Raw genomic sequence first — 16,342 nt, forward strand, 5'->3', positions numbered from 1 at the left:
CAGGGCAGTGGGTATCTGGGGATCTCAGTCCAGGGGACTGTCCCCGTGTGTTGTCCTTGTGCAGCTGAGGCCTGATGGGACACCCCTCCAAACCACACCGCCCACCCCCATTCCGGCTCCACTGCCCAGGAGGGGAGAGGAAAAGGCTCTTGGCTGAGACACGTACATTTTCAATAAATAATTTATTTATCCAACGGATCCAACCCTGACACTGAGGCCTGTTGCAGTGGTTCGGCGCCTGACCTCGAGGCGGTCTCTGCCGGGGGCTGCCGTGCGGGCACCAGCCCTGCCGGTTATCCAGACATCAGAGGAAATGAAAGTATTGCTCAGTGAGGGAGACTGGAGCTTTATTAAGAAAACAAAAAATACCAGTAGCCCAGAAACAGAGCCTGGTGCCTTCTGGAGGCCGCTGTGTTGGTCTGGCCTCTCCTGCGGGGCAGAGCGGCTGCCAGGCCCCCTCCCTCTGGTAATAGCGCCCCTGCCAGGCTATGCCCGGGCTGCGGGCTGGGCGGCCAGCAGGGGGCAGCAGCGCGGCCTGGCACGCACCTGCACGCCACACCCGCTTTGCTGGCTGGGTGGTCTCGCCCACAAGAGGCTGGAATCCCACTTGGCCTAGGGCAGGGCCTACTCTAAGTCCCTCCTGGAGGCCGGATGGGCAGCCTCACTGCTGACCGCAAGGCCCTGCCTGCCATGGGCAGGTGTTTCTTGAGAGTCCTCCTGTGGTGCTGTTCCAACTCGGACAGGAGTGGCCCAGGCGGGCCCAAGCCAGGCTTCCCCTCCCCGCAAGCTCCCAGGTCACACCCTCTGAAGGCACATGGACAAGCTGCTCCCACCCCACCCGGCCACCTCCCACGGGTACCCTGCCACCACCCTGGCCCCGCACCCCCCAGGGGATGGGGGGCACACACCCGCCCGTCCTTACTCAGCCCTCCTCCCTCTCCCGCGAGAAGGGGAGACGGAGCCGATCAGCCCCCACCTGGGGTCCCCCTGCTTTCAAGGCAGCCCCTGTGTCCACGGGGCTCATCTGAGTCCGGCCGAACCGGAGGCGGGTCGAGGAAGGTGCAGCCAAGGCAAGAGTGAACTCAGCACCGGCAGGCGGGCGGCCCCGCGGGACATGGGACAGGCCCGGGGGCTCATCGCTCCGAGTCGGAGAAGGACGACGGCTTAGTCCATCTCCACACCAGCATGTCCTCGCCGGCCACCCGGTGGGACTCCGTCTGGATCCGGGACTCATTGGATGCCAGGAACTCCACCGCCCGCTCCCAGATGCGCTTCATGCGCCTCCTGCAAGGGCAAAGGCTGCTCAGCGGGGCGGGGCGGCTGCACCTGGGCTCTGCAGGGGTGCGTGGACCCCGGGCCCCCAGCTCTGCAGGAGGAGCTGTCAGGTGCCAACAGGGTGAATACAGAGGAGAAACAGTTCAGGTCACAGAGAAATGACTCCTCTGCCGTCTGCTCCTGAAGCTTTCATCCAAAGGGAGCAGGAAGGGGCTGTGTGTGTGCGCGCGCGCATGTGTGTGTGTGTGTGTACATGTGTGCACACGTGCATGCACGTGCGTCCATCCAGTTCTTGGGGCCCAGGTGAGGGGCTACATGGACCTCACCTCATGGCCTTCACCAATGCACGCGCGTTTCAATGGCCCCAGTGAGCTAATTACAAAGTGGCCACAGTGCAGTGAGTCCTGACTGCAGCCCTGTAGGGCTGGGGTGGGCAGCGCCCTTGGGGGAGGCAGGAAGTCGGAGCTGTCCCTTCCCCTGTGTGGTCCAGGGGCCTGGTGACCCCAGCCCATCTCTCTCCCCATCTCCAGGCTGGACAGGCAGAGGTGGGGGTGGCTGGGGCAGGGGGTGGGGGTGGGGGTGGCTCTGACATCCAGCTGACATGCGTGCCGCTTCGGGACTCAGGGGTCAGCCTGGGGCAGACGAGGTGGCCTGGGGGCAGCACCATGCGGTTGCAGGGCTCCTGCCCTGGACAGCAGCTGGCCCCCCACCTAGCCCACGGCTGTTCAGCGCCCCTGCTGAGCCAGGCACCTACTACTGCACCTCAAGCCCGTGCCCCGGGCAGAGCTAATGCCTATGCAGACCTCAGGGTGCCGCCACCCTCCCATGCGAGAGCGAGCAGCAGCTCTGGGCCTGGAGACGCAGCTGGGCGCTGAGCCACAGGGTGTGGGCGTGCGGGCCCTCCAGAATGGTGCCCGCCTGCCCCGTGGACATGCAGGAGCCAGTGTGCTGCGGGCTCAGGCCCGGGACTAGCACAATGCCCCAGGCACGGGCTGCCCCTCATGGTGTCCAGGTGCTAAGGCAACTTGTGTCCCATGCGCCCCGTGGTCTGGGCTGGTGCGTCCTGCACGGGGTCCAAGCTGCCAGTGAGGGAGGCAGCCCCTTCCCCACAGCCCCACCCGACACCAGGCTGTGAGAGGGGGCTCCTGGAGCAGCCCGGGGGAGGGGGGACAGTGACAGGCACCTGCCTGCTCCCTCCCAGTTCCCGCTACCCCTTCTTGGTGGGTCGAGGTGGCGACTTCCATCGAGTCTTGACTTTTACAATGGGTCTTTGAAGCTTGGTGCTTGCTCCCGGCCCCTGGGGAAGCCCACGAAGGGGTGACACCCACCACAGCCTGGCCGCGGGCACAGGTGCCCCGACCCTCGCTATCTCCTCGGAAGTGGGAGCTCTCTGCGGCGAGGCCAGATGGATGGACGGGGCTGTGGGAACAAGGGACTGGTCCCCAACTCCACACAGCCACTGGCTGGCCGCCATCATATCCTCGGGACCCAGAACGTACCTGGTCTGGGGAACAACTGCCCCTGCTCCCACTGGGCTGGGCCCTCTGCCCACCATGGGGAAGCAGACACACCCACAGTGTGTACTAGTGTGTGCACACACATACATGTGTGTGCTACGGAAGTCTGCGCACGTGTGCGCTAATGGGTGTGGGCTGCTAGTGTACACACATGTCAAAGCATGTGTCAGCACATGCACATGTGCACACTGGGCCGTGCCTAGCTCCAGGCCACATGTGACGGACAGTGGGTTCTCCTGACCAGGGACAGATCCCAGGGCAGGACAGCGGCTAGTTCCGGTCAGCAGTCAGTGTGCTGCTTGGCAGCTGAGTAGCTGAGTGCTGCTATTGGGACTTGCTACAGCTCCCAGTCTCTGGCTGTGACTGGTGTGTGTGTGTGTGTGTGTGTGTGTGTGTGTGTGTGTTCCCCTGCTGGCACTGGGCTCGTTGCAGGTGGTGTGTGGGGGGTGGGGGGTGGGAAGGGAAAGGCAGCCGGCTGTGGGCTTTACAGCAGAGCCATCCCGCAGCCCCTCCAGGGGCACCTGGCCCCCACCCTGTGACCACCAGGGGCGCAGTCTCAGATCAGAGGCAGGACCAGGAGAAGCCCAAGAAACTGAGCCAGAGCTCCCGATTCTGGGCGTCCACTTGTGGAGGACCAAGGGGCTCCTGGCCGCCTGCCCGCAGCCCACCCTGCTCACACCCTTGGGGGAGTGGCACGGATGAGCCATGTCCAGAGACGGCCATCTGTGTGGTGGGACACCACACACAGCTTGCACCCACATGGACAGCGCCCCGCCCACCCATGTGCGCAGCTGGAGGGGGCAGGGTGCTCCCGTGGCACTCACCGGCTCTGCGGGGGGATCAGGGTGTCACGCACATGCAGGATGCCCACGTAGGGGTAGCGCTCCATGTCCTGCTCCCAGTCCACGTAATGGTCCTGCACCACGTCTGCAGAGGGGGCAGGGTCAGGGGGCTCCTGCCCGCCCGCAGACCCGCCCGCCGCGTGCCCGCCCGGCCCACGCACCAATGATCTTCTTCACCATCTCGTACATGGCCTGCTCCTCCTCCTCCAGCTTCCGCCACCGGTACTTCAGGAGGATCAGGAGTCCCCACAGGAAAGCCAGGCCTGGGGAGCACAGCACCGTGAGCCCCCGCCGCCCGCTCCAGCTCTTGTGTCCCCCCTCCCCCGGCTGCCCTGGTATTCGAGACATGGTGCTGCCGCGACAGGCCAGACACCTGTGATCTGTGACTGTGGCTGCCAGGCCGGGGCATTCTGTGACTGGCATTTCCATGCCATACACCCCAGGTCCTGCTCCAAGGCAGCCCGAGGCCGGGAGACCAGCTCCAGCGGCAGGGCAGGTTTATGGCTTTCGGTGCAACAGGCTGAACCCCGGTGGCGCTGAGGGTCCTCCAGGGACTCTGGCGGGGGCCTGAGAGTACCTGGGCCCAGGGCACCTGGAGCCGTCCTGCATCCAGCAGGCGCTACGCATCAGCTCCCCAGGAAACGCCAGGGCCTGCTTCTGGGCCAGGCCTCGAGCTCACCAGGACGTGGAGGCCCCCAGTTCAGGGGAGGCAGCCTGCCTTGGCCTTGTACCTGAGTCTGTTCCTGGGCATCCCAGATGGTCCCTGGCAAGCCAGGAGCGATTCCTGAGCACAATGCCAGGAGTGACCTGAGCATCATGGGGTGAGGCCCAAAAGCCAAAATATCTTTTAAAAAGATTAAAAAAAAAAAAAAGAACCTGTTTAAGCCCCATATCCAAAGGTGCTGTGAGGGAGGGTGTCACTGGGGCGGGGACCCAGGGGGCAGGGAGGGTACCTACACCAGAAGAAGATGAGTACGTGGGTGGCGGCAGTGAGCAGGGCGCGGCTCAGGCGGCAGCCCACACCCATGCGCGGACGGGCCGACTCCAGGCAGACCACCTTGTCCACGCTGCTCACCAGTTCTGACGCGTCCTCCCCTTTCAGCCTGCAACAGGACACAGGGCTGGAGGGCGCCGCGGGGCCCGCGCAGCCTCTCTAGGCCCGGCCAAGCGACCCGCCGTCCCCGCGTCCGCTGCTTAGGAGGGGTGAAGCTTTAAGGACGGCAGCAGAACCCCCACCGCTCGCGACGCGCCCCTCCGTCGGGTTGGTGCCAGCCCCTCTCAGCGTGTGGAAGATTAAACTGTAAATTGGATTCCCACCTCCCAGCACAGAGGAATGGAAACGTTTACTGAGTCGCCGGCTCTGCATGGCAGGCCTGGAGTGGAGGACGGGGCGGGAGGGGCTGCCACGGCCCGGCCCGGCAACACGGGGACACGGGAGCTGCTTAAGCAGGAAGAGCCCAGGCCCAGGGCCCCGAGGAGGTGCCAGGACCCAGGGGACATGTGCACACACACCTTCTCGCAGGGATATGACAAGCTCGCTCCCCAGAGTACGCTGCGGGGCTGGTCTGCCCCCATGCGCCCCATTTCCCACGATCTGCTCTGGACAGGGCCCGGCCAGCTCAGCTGCCTTCTGGGCCGCGGTTCCCCCAGGCAAGATGCGTGGCATCAGCCCTGGACACCCGTGAGGAGCTGTGAGGAGAGTCTGCAGTCCCCACTGCCCTTCCTAAGGGGCGGGACACGTGCGGCCATGCAGCGGGCGAGGCTGGTCTCAGTGGAGTCCGCCGGGTGCCCAAGCTGCAGGCCTGGCTGCCTGAGGGGCTTCTGCAGGGCAAGGGACCTGGGAACGTGCACTCCTGGCAAGAGCCACAAACCAGACAGAGCCCAAGAAATAAACATGCGTGTGCATGTGTGTGCGCGTGTTTGTGTGTGTGTGCGCATGCGCGCATGCTGGTGAGAGCTCATGCGCGCTCACGCATGGTGCGGGCAGGGGTGGAGTAGGGAGAGCGCTCTGTCCACCGTGGTCCCTCTGGGCTCAGCAGTTCGCCGCCTTCCAGGAGGGGGCAGGGCTCCCGGCTCCACAAACCACAGTCGGGAACGCGGCAGAACTGCCCAGTCAGAAGAAAATCCAGTATTTCCTTAGCAATTTCCATACTAAGTGAAGCCCACAACGAATGAGGATCCGCCCGAGGGAGGGAGCGCAGGAAACCGCCTCCTCCAGCAGCACCGGGCGCTCGGCTGACGGGCGCGGCACCCTGGCGGGCGTGCAGCGAGATGGGCAACATCCTGACACCTGGATCTGTGTCTCATCCCCAGCGCTCCTGACGTGGCTTCCTTCCTGGGCCCGCTGCGAGCCACCCACGGTGCCTGGGACGTGGGGGAAGAAGCTGCCGGCGAGGCCGCACCCCGGACCCGGCCCCACTCACCAGATGCCCACGTCCTTGTTGCTGCTCAGGATCCAGGTCAGCGCCGACTCGAACTTGGCGGCAGAGCTGCCCGTCACATTCTGGGAGGGCCGGGGACAGAGAGATCAGCTCTGGGTCTGGGCAGGGCTGCGGGCACTGCACTATCTTCTGCGGCATGAAGGCCGTCCTGCCCGTGTCCTGCACGGCCGGACCCCACGCAGGGCCACACAGGCCAGGGGGCAGGTCTGGACGGGGAGGAACACGCCTTCCTCCGGGACAGAGCCTGAGGCCGAGGAGGGCAAGGGGGGCAGGGGCAGGTCTCAGCGGCCTAGACAAGGCAAGGCCCGGCCCCTCTCTGGCCCGACAGCCCCCAGGCTCTGGGATCCCACCACCTGGGGGCCCCGTAGAAAGGAGCCAGTCGGGCCATGTGTGCTGGGCTCTTCCGGGGAGAGGGCGGACAGGCTGAGTGCTGAAAGTCACAGGGAAGGGGTGCGCGCCGGGCGGGAGGGAGCGACGGGAACCCTCGACGGGACCCCTGCCATCAGTTCTCCAGGCTCCCACCCGCCCTCCTCGGCTGCTTCAACTTTAGGGGAGCTCAACCTCCGACTGGGGGGAATAAGGAAGGAGGGAAGAAAAAAAAATAGAAAGGAAAGTCGAAAAGCAAACACAAAACGAAAAGACAAAAGTGGAGGGAAACTTGGCAGGGCTCAGAAGATCAATAGCCAAGCCCGGGGCCCCCGGGAGCAGCCGCTGCAGCCGACTGACTTACCGCGAGATGGTCCCGCGCCTCCGTTACCGGAATGCATTTGCTCTTCAGCTTCTCTGGATTTCCACACTCAAAATTACCTAGGAGAAAACACACACACACACGGACACACACACTTAAACACAGAGAGAGGTGGGGGACCGCGAGACAGGCTGGAAAGATGCAGCGGGAAGTGGCCGGGGCAGGAGAGGGAGCTGAGGCCGGGCGGGCCTCGGGGCTGCTTCTCTCTGCAGCAAGATCAAAAGCCACTTAGCTTGGATCGATTCCAGATCATTAAAACCTGACCTGCAAAGCAGGGCAGCCATTTGCATTAAATGACTAAAAAGCTGCCCAATCCCAAGGTCTGTTTGCGATTGATCCCTAAAAGGATCCGACAGACAGCTCTGGAAGGTACCGGAAAGGTGCTAAAAATAAACCCAGCCCAGGGAAGGAGGCGCTGGCCGCAGACCCCCAGCCACTCGGGGGTGGGGAGCCAGGCCTGCAGGGGTGAGGCTGAGGGAAGGATGCGCAGATGCCCGAGGAGGAAGGGGTGTTCGGGCCAACTGCAGGGGCAGCTGAGCTGGGTACCCCCCTGAGTTCTGCTCATTCAGGCCCAGCCCGGGGGCGACCTTTCCCGAAAAGCCCCCATGGGGGCCTCAGACTCGGGGTCCTGCCTTTCCCACCCTCAGACGCAGCACCTCCCTCCCCCTCCCCTGCGGCCTGCCTGCCCCTGCCCTGGCCAGCCAAAGGAGGAATCCTGAACATGACTGACCGACCCCTTCGTGCCGCAAGGTCCCGAAAGTGAGGCGGTGGCTTTTCCTGCCAGCCCAGCCCACTGGGACCCCTCGCCGAGGCTTGTGGTGGGTCAGAGCTCGGGAATGACCCGGCCTGGACGGCACCTGCTAGGGATGGCGCCATGCTGGCCCCAGGGCTCCTGGCACAAGGCCGGCTCGAAAGCCCCGTGCCCCTCTGCGCCCGAACACAGGATCCTGGTGGCCTGGAACCCATGGTGGTTAGGGGTTAGGGTGGGCTCGGGGACCTTCCCGGGGCCAAGCCCCGAGATTCCCGGGGTCTGCATTCTATTCCATCCCAGCGAGGGCGCAGGAGGACCTGCCTCTGCCAAGGCCAGAGCTTCCCTCTGACTTAGCCATCACGAGGGGAAACCACAGGCCACAGCCCCTCTGCCCCCACCTTGCACTGCTGCAGAGGCCTCGACAACGCCTGCCAGACCCGCGCTCTGATGCTTCCCCCCCCCCCCCCCCGCCGGCCCGGCCCCTCTCAGGTGCAACCCCCCACCTACCAAGCTCCACCTGTGGTTTCCCTGAACATGGGGGGCCCACGGGGAGGACAGGTGAGCCCAACTGGGCAACACTGTCCTACAGCCCCGAGCACAGAGCTGGGAGAAGTTCCCAAGCTCCAGGAGTGGCCCAAAATCAGGGTTGGGGAGGGGGGCAGAACCCAGACTTCAGTCGGGAACCAGGGGCCCTAAGGAGGTCGTGGGGTGCCCAGGGAGGTCAGAGCCAGGTGCCAGCAGGCCAGCAAGGCCTCCAGGTCAAGGACCCAGGCTCAGGGAGGGCGCGGGCCTGGCCCCTTCTCTCCTGGATCTCAGGGCCTCGAAGGGTCTGGGGGCGCCTGTCTCCAGGAGGCCAACGGGCTCAGGAGCGCTAGGGGCCCCCCCCCGGCGCCCACTCACCGGCTTGGATGGCCAGGAAGTTGTAGAGCTCGTGCAGCACCTCCAGCAAGGCTGCCTTCTGCTTGGCCTGGCAGAACTGAAAGGGAGGGGACAGGGTCAGCGCCGGGTGGGCCAGCCGGGGACAGGGGTCAGTGCAGGGTGGGGCTTGGGACAGGCAGGGGCAGGGGCAGCGTGGGGCTAGATGGGGTCAGCACGGGACACGGGACAGCGTCAGTGAGGGGCGGGGTCAGCGTGGGACAGGGGTCAGTGTGGGGTGGGACTCAGGACAGGGGCAGCGGGGAGGGGGGGCGGGGGGGTCAGCGCGGGGCGGAGAACAGGGCCAGAGCGGGGCAGGGTCAGCGCTCCCCACGCTCAAGGACTAAGCGGCGCCCCACTCTCGGGAACCCCCAAAGCAGCTGTCAAGTGAGGGGCCACAAGCCGGGAGAACAGCCCAGGGGCAGCAGGGACCCCCAGCAGCCAGCGGCCAGGAGGGACACCCCGTGGGGACGCTGCCCAGTCCGTCACTCCTGTGCTCTTCTCACCGGCTTGGATGGGGACCATATGGGATGCTGGGCATCAAACTTGGGCCCCCACGTGCAAGGGAAAGGAAGGGAAGAAAACGCCCCCGACGGTGACACAGCAGAAGGTGGATGACGGAAGACCCGTTTCCCACAGCTCTTCGGGAGAGGCACCGGCTAGCATCATCCGTCACTGCTGCGGGTGTCTGATCCCGGACCAGACCCCCTCAAGGAAGCCCTGAGGCTGCGGGGAAAGCCAGGGTCCCATCCCAGTCACTTTGCTGGATTCAACGGAGTTAAGGCGTTTGGAGAAAGTCAATCTCCCTGACCCTGGCCAACAGGCCAGATGGGAACTGAGTGCCAGCGGCGACCCTGACCCCACGCCCAGGAGCCCTGCACACAGCCAGGGCTGGCCACTGTGGCCCACTCACACCCAGCACGCCTGGCCACACTGGACCAGGCTGCAGCCACCAGAGGTCACGATTTGTTGCTTGAGGACCTGGAAGCCTTTACAAAACACGAGAGGAGGGAACCAAGGCTTAGACGCCCGACTGCAACATACCTGGGGGTCCCCTGGCAGCGTCAGGGGCCCCCACAACTCCCTTTGAAAGAATCTTTAATGATGCAGGCAACGCTGAGAGTAAGTGATAAATGTAACCCAACAGAGCAGGAGACGCTGATTCTCTAAATGTACAGAACAGAGACAGGGTGGGGGGAGTGTTCCCTGCCCCGAACGTGAGCGGCGAGTCCCTCTAAGTGCACAACCGTAGGGGATTCTGTCACCTTTCAAAAATCCTTCACTGCTGCAAGCAGGAAAGAAAAAAAAAAGCAGTTGCAACGAACACTGTTCCCCATTCAGGGAAACTGAGGTTCAGCAGGGGTCAGCAGGAATGGACACTGAGAAGAGGCCCACAGGGACACGGCCTCACGGGACATCACCACACAGGCCAGAGCGACAGCACAGTGGGGAGAGTGTTTGCCTTGCACATGGGGGCCCAAGTTCGATGCCCAGCATCCCATATGGTCCCCTGAGCCTGCCAGGAGTGATTTCTGGGTGACCTTAGCTTTGGGGCCACACCTGGCAGTGCCAAGAACTTACTCCAGGCTCCTCACTCGGGGATCACTCCTGGCAGGGGTCAGGGCACCGTGGACGAGGACCAAACCCAGGCCAGCTGTGTGCAAAGGCAAGCACCGGCCTGCCATCCTCGGGCTCAGGCCAGTCACCCTGCCCGCACCCAACTCCCACCCACAGTGGAGGTGCCCATAACCTCCCAGAAGTACCTGGCCTGGAGGGGACAGTATCTCGAGGCAGGTGTGGCAAGATCCCGAGAGGCAGGATTGGCTCAGAAGTGGGCAGGGGCCAACTGTCCCTCAGTGGCCCTCGCATGTCCAGAGAGGCCAGGGTCCCGGACAGAGCCCAGGAAGGCCTCTCTTGAGAAGACAGACAGGCAAACACGGCCGGAGAAGCCTGACACAGGCATGTCTCTGGGCCTGGGCTCGGCCTCAGAAATGTTGTGTTCCCTCTCTGGCTCTGGCCCACTTCCCTTCCTCTCCCTGTCCACTGGCTGTGATCTCAGGCAGCCATGGTATCCGGCGAGTGAACACAGGAAAGGAAGGGAAGAAAACGCCCCCGACGGTGACACAGCAGAAGGTGGATGACGGAAGACCCGTTTCCCACAGCACTGACGGGCCGGGACAGGACTGCGCGTCCCTAAGAGGCCGGGTACCACCCACTGAGTAACGGCATCACTCATTCATGCCCTCTGCAGCACAGGCGCCTCCTGGGAGGATGGATGACCTGGACGCCCACGGCCTCATCTCGCCCCCAGGTACCACCTGTCCCCGGGACCCGCATCCATGACTCACGACGGAGGGGGCTGTCCACCCTCTCCAGCTACTCCTGGTGCAAGCATTACGGCTCCCCAAATAAGCAATTCCACCTGGGATGCTTCCAAACAACCCTGTTGGCTATTCCAACCCAGCCGCTCCAAGGAATTCAACATCAGACCCCAACATGGACAAACTGCCTGCCCGCACCGCAGCCCATGGGCCCCCAAGATGGGCGCCTGCAGGTCCCAGGCCCTGCGCTGAGGCTCATGGGAACCCACGGGGCAGGACGCGATGGAAGCACATCTCCTCCGGAGAGACTGATACTCACCTCATCCGTCTTCCTCTCACAGTCCACCGGCAGCAGTTTCACTGAGCCCGAGAAAAGAAAAACAAAGAGAGGGGCTGGAACAGTAGCACAGTGGGTAGGGCGTTTGCCTTGCACACGGCCCACCCGGGTTCGATTCCCAGCATCCCAGATGGTCCCCCGAGCACCGCCAGGAGTAATTCCTGAGTGCAGAGCCAGGAGTAACCCTTGTGCATGTGTGACCCAAAAAGAATAAAAAATAAAAAAACACAGAGGCTGAGTTAGAAGCGTGGGTGGAGGGAATGGGGACAGAAAGGGTCAGCTCTGGAAAAGCAGGGCGATGAGCTGGGCACAAGGGGGAGGGCCAGGAAGAGGCCAGCTGTAAAGGGAGCGTGAAGCAGAGGGGGGTCTGGGCCCAGGTGAGCAATGAGAAACTGGGGCCTGTTCTCAGGCAGAAGACGAGGGGCCCTGGGCACACAAAACCACCTGCACTTGGCAGCAGTTCCTAACGTGTGAAAAGGGATCATTGGGTGTCCGTGCCTAACTTGGGCTGGGCTCAAACACGGCAATGGACAGGCCAGCCTGGTAGCGCGGAGCGGGTGCTCCCAGCCAGGGACTAACCCGGCTGAATCTCGGCCCCATCTGGCTACGAGCTGCCGTGAGGGTTTCAGCGGTGACGCGGTGTAGACCCAGGCCCAGCCACATCCTCACAGGGTAGGCCCAGTTTCCTTAGCAGGTGGGTTGGAGTCTCAGGGTGTAGAGGGCTTGGGCCAGTGTGTGAGTAGGGCCCATAAGTGCCCAGGCTGCAACAACTAAGACAGTGCTGCAACCCCAGGCCTGCTGGGCGTGGGAAACCGCCTTCAGGGCTGGGAACTAATCGACCTCACTTGATGCTTTGCCAAGAACACTGGAAGTGGATGGATTCCAGCATCACTGGGGAAATTGCTAAACGCTCTCCCCTTGCTTCTTGTTTGCCTGAGCCTGGGATGACCCGAAAGGGAAAGTCCCCTGGCAGGGACCAGTTTCTGGCCCGGTCAGTTCCTGGCCGGTTTAACCGGAGACCCCTGGACAGCACGGTCGTTCGGAGGAGCTCCAACTACACTGGGCGCGCTCAGTGCTTCGCTCGCTCCGCTGCCCTCCTTGGAGGTGCGGGAGGCCATACGCAGTGCTGGGGGTGAAAGTGGGTCGCCACGATCCCAAGAGGTGCAGCGGGCAGGGATGAAGACCCCCGTTCGCGAGTCTAGACCGCCGAGAGGTGCGTCCACACCTTTCTCATCGGCAGGTGGCACGTCCCTCCCCACTGCTGAAGGGCCCACGGTCCGAAGCAGAACGTGGCTTTGTGGTGCCGCAAAGCTGGGGACCCCGATCGGATTCCCCCTGCGGGCAGCGAAGCCCGGGTGGGGGTCACTATCAGTAACTGTCCAAGGGCGGAGCCGAGGCACCGGCGAGGGGGAGTGGCCGCGGGGTGCGCACGGTCGGGGTGGGCGTGCTTCCCGCACGTGGCGCGCGCGGCGGGCCGGGCCGGGGCGCACGGCGCCGGGCATCGGGGCTGGGGCCCCCGCGGCCTCTCCCCCGGGCGCCGACCCCCCGTCCTCCCCGCCGCACGTACTGTTGTCCTCCGCCTCCTGCGGCGCCGAGGGCCTGGCCATCTTCAGCCAGAGGATGGCCAGGAAGACGAGCAGCAGCGCGAGGCTGGCCCCGAGCAGCAGGCGCGACAGGCAGCGCTCGAGCCGGCGGCCCGCCCCGGGCCTGCCCGCCAACGCCGCGCCCGCGCCCGCGCCGCCCGCCCAGGCCGCCCTGGCGCCGCGGAGGCCGGGCCGGGGCTCGGGGCCCGGCGGCGCCCCCCAGCGCCGGGCGCGCTCGGCCGGCCGCGCGTCCTCGTCGTCGTCGTCCGAGCTGCCGCGGTCCGAGGCGCGGCGGCGGGGCGCGGGCCAGGCGGGCCAGGCGCGCGGCGGGCAGGCCCGGGGCTCGGCGCGCAGCGGAACCGGGGCCGGCCGCGCGCGCAGCGGCGGCGCCTCCTCCCCCCGCAGCCGCGCCTCGCCCCGCAGGCGCCGCAGCTTGTTGCGGTACACGTCGCGGGTGGTGTCGGTGATGGGGCCCGGCTGGAAGCCCAGGGCCTGCAGCTCGCGCCGCAGCTCCAGGTCCGACAGGCCGGCCATGGCCCGGACGCCGCCGTCCCCCGCCCACCCCCGGCGCGCGCCGCACCCGGAACTGCTCCCGCCGGCCGCGGCGGAGCGGGCGGGGCCCGCGCCATGATGGGGAGGTCGGGCGCGCCGCCATGTTGGGAGGGTCGGCGCCCGCCGGCGGGGCGGGGCGGCCATGATGGGGAGGTCGGCCGAGCCGCTCCCGACTGGGACCGCCATGTTGGGAAGGTCCAGTGATTCCTCTTCCCCCCACCCCTCCACTCTCACCCTTCACTCAAAGGTGTATCCCAAGAGCCTGGTCTTTTAAAAGGGAATGTGCCTGCCACAGAGGTGGGGGTTGCGGGGGATGCTGGGAACATTGGTGGTGGAGAATGGGCACTGGTGGAGGGATGGGCACTCTATCCTTGTATGACTGAAAGTTTGTAAATCTGTAACTGTATCTCATGCTGATTCAATAAAAAAATTTAAAAAAACCTTATCTCTTTCTCTCTTCTCGTCTCTTCCTGTGTTCCCTCTTTCCCACCATATTTTGGGGGGGGCACAATCAGAGGCCCATGGAACCTGGGGTGTGGGTGGGGAGTGTGGAATTTTGCACATGCGCCCTAGCTCACGTTGCCCTTGCTCCCTGCCCCAGGATGTGCATCCCTTAATCCTCAGTTCCATGGCGGGAGGTGGGGAGGGTGGCAGGCAGGTGGTAGGCGCTCAGTGGAGTTTTGTTGATTTAATGGATGAGCTTCTCCGTGAAAGACAAGCTACTGTTTCTCACAGGAGGGAGATGACTTTCTCTGCATCTCTGCCTGGGGATTCATGTGCCCAGGAAGACCCCCATCCCCCACCCTTCCCTCTCCCTGACAGTTCTGTGTCTCCTGTGATTCAGGGTAGGGGTTCTGAAATGCCAGCTCCAACTCCACCACTTGCACTTGCTAGATGGATGGTCTTACCTGAGGACCGTTTCCAGCTTGTTGGCCAGCCAAGACCTCCCGGGTAGCTGTGAGGTTCGGAAAAGCTTTGTCCAAGGCACTTAGGATCCGCATGTTTATGCCTAACCGACATCTAGCTCTGCAGCCTCCCCCAGGACCCACGGCTTGATTATACGAAGGCTCTTTGTGGAGAACCCCCCGCCGGGGAAGAGGTAGCAAGTGAAACAGAAGTGCGGTTCAGGGTCTTCTCTGCCTCCCTCTCCCTCTTTATATTCTGTCCACATCCTGCATCGGCTGCTTTTCCCAGGCATGTACTGCTGGGCTCGCAGGTTCCATTCCCTCCTGCCCCTCTAACTCATCTCCCCTCTTCCCCACCTCAGTCTCTCTAGCCTTCCTGCACCCTCTGTCCCCCCACCCCCGTCCCCTCTGGTGCCCTTTCTGGGTCTTGGGCCAAGGCCCCTCTGCCAGAGTTTTGCAGTCCTGCCACTTGCTGCCCCAGAGAGACCCTCGACACTGCCACAGGCGTGGGAAAATGACAGCCCGACGTGGTCAGGCTTCTGCTGCCGCCCTCCCACCGCCCCGGCTTAGCTGCTCCCATGTGGCGAGATTTCTCTTACCAAGTGTTGTTTTCCTTTCCTCTGCCTGTGTTTGCACGGAATGCCATGAATTTGATATAGTGATTGCCTAACACATATACCACATAATAGTATTTTATTTCTTTCTGAAGCACTGTTTGCATGACAAATGAGTTGGTAACATTTGTGCGACTCCTTGCAGCTGTGCACTTCAATATATAAAGAATGAGCCTTTCGGCATCAATACCGGCCCCGGGTATTCTGAGAGGGCCTGCAACTGATGCTTAAACAAAGTTAACGGTACAGCATTTCACAGAGTTACGGTCTATTTCATCACAATGGATCTTGGGGCGATTTAAAAATATGTACTGAACTGGAGCCACCCCCAGCGGGGTCTCCTGTGTGGGCTTTGTCAGCCTCCCTTGTGTTTGGGGGCCCACTGCTGCTCTACGAGCATCCAGGCCTAATGGCCCGGAGCCCTCCCCAGCATCCCCCGTCCATGTCTATCCTCCACCTAGAACCAATCACAGTCACCGCTGAGGTCTGTGGGCGCACCCTCCAGCCCTCAGCCTCCACTGCAGCTTCTGGACGCTCCTGGCATCGACCTAGTGGGTGTGGGTATAAGAGACCTGCAGGCAGCACGAAGCTCCGTAGGAGTCCGTGGCTGATCAGGGCCGCCCTCTCCAGCCCCTGGGAGAAGACCACTCACCGTCTGATTGAGGAAGTCAGTGTGACTCTCCGCCTCCCTCTTGAACGCCCCGCCCCTTAGCCTGGGTGGGTAACGCAGGGCATCCTCCCTCCTCAGACTCCTCCCCAGGCACGGTGTGAAGCCAGCCTGTGGGTAATTAGGTTTGACAGGGGTGTTCTGAAACCACAACCCTGACCCCCGGGGCCTCCCCCTCCTCCACCCCAGGCTCTTTGGGGCGGTCTCATAGCCTGCCTCCCCCCCCCCCCACCCCCCCCACCCCCGCTGGTCTTGCTCTCGCTGCTCCCCTCCCCTTCCCCCCCCCCCCCCCCTTTCTCTATGCGCTGTGGTGGATTTTTCTGTTCAAAGGTGAGCAGCTCAGACAGTGGCGGGGCTTCCCGAGTTATTAAGGGCAAAAGAGGCCAAACGCGCGGCAGTGTCCAGATCTACTTAGCGGCCACATGCCTGGCAGAGAGAGGGGCTGCTTCAGGGACGAGCCGCTCCCCCGGAGGGCAGCCTCCCTGCAGGGCCGCCGACCTCTCTGGCTCGGCAGAGCCTGGTCATAATAACAGCCATAAATCTTTCAGTGGGCTCCGTTCTCGGCCGCCTGCAGAAAGCCCACTCTCACTTACCAGGACCTTAAAGATGCTTGGGACCCCGTCCTTACCCTTGAACCACCTCGTCACCTGCATTTCTCTCCGCTATTCTGGGCTGAAAGGGGGGCCGGCTGGGTCTGGTCATGGGGGAAGGGGGGAAGTGTAATCAAAGGGGTGTGTGGGGAGGGCAAATTCGGGGCCGTCGCGGGCTCGGCTTTTGGCTGTAAGGACCCCAGCACCACCAGGTACCTCTCCTCCTGAAAAGTGGGGCGGGGATGGAGACTCCCTTCCCATCACTGTCGATCCAAGTGAGGGCT

The 16,342-nt window shown here is 63.6% G+C and overlaps 2 protein-coding genes across 2 annotated transcripts in view; one reads left to right on the forward strand and one right to left on the reverse strand.

Moving 5' to 3' along the window:
• The window catches only part of ITPR3 (inositol 1,4,5-trisphosphate receptor type 3), a 278,545-nt gene that overhangs the window by 121,388 nt on the left and 140,815 nt on the right, over positions 1-16,342 (forward strand). The window lies entirely within an intron of this gene.
• Positions 164-13,451, reverse strand: LEMD2 (LEM domain nuclear envelope protein 2). Its single transcript, XM_056132263.1, has 9 exons — positions 12,715-13,451; positions 11,130-11,170; positions 8,475-8,550; positions 6,806-6,882; positions 6,058-6,137; positions 4,592-4,737; positions 3,796-3,897; positions 3,617-3,719; positions 164-1,284 (listed from the first exon to the last, which is right to left on the reverse strand). The coding sequence occupies exons 1-9, from the start codon at positions 13,424-13,426 to the stop codon at positions 1,134-1,136; spliced, it is 1,488 nt and encodes a 495-aa protein (XP_055988238.1). The 5' UTR covers positions 13,427-13,451; the 3' UTR covers positions 164-1,133.

Source organism: Sorex fumeus, unplaced genomic scaffold, assembly GCF_029834395.1.
Source record: "Sorex fumeus unplaced genomic scaffold, SorFum_2.1 ptg000094l, whole genome shotgun sequence".
In the NCBI taxonomy this organism is placed as follows: Eukaryota; Metazoa; Chordata; class Mammalia; order Eulipotyphla; family Soricidae; genus Sorex; species Sorex fumeus.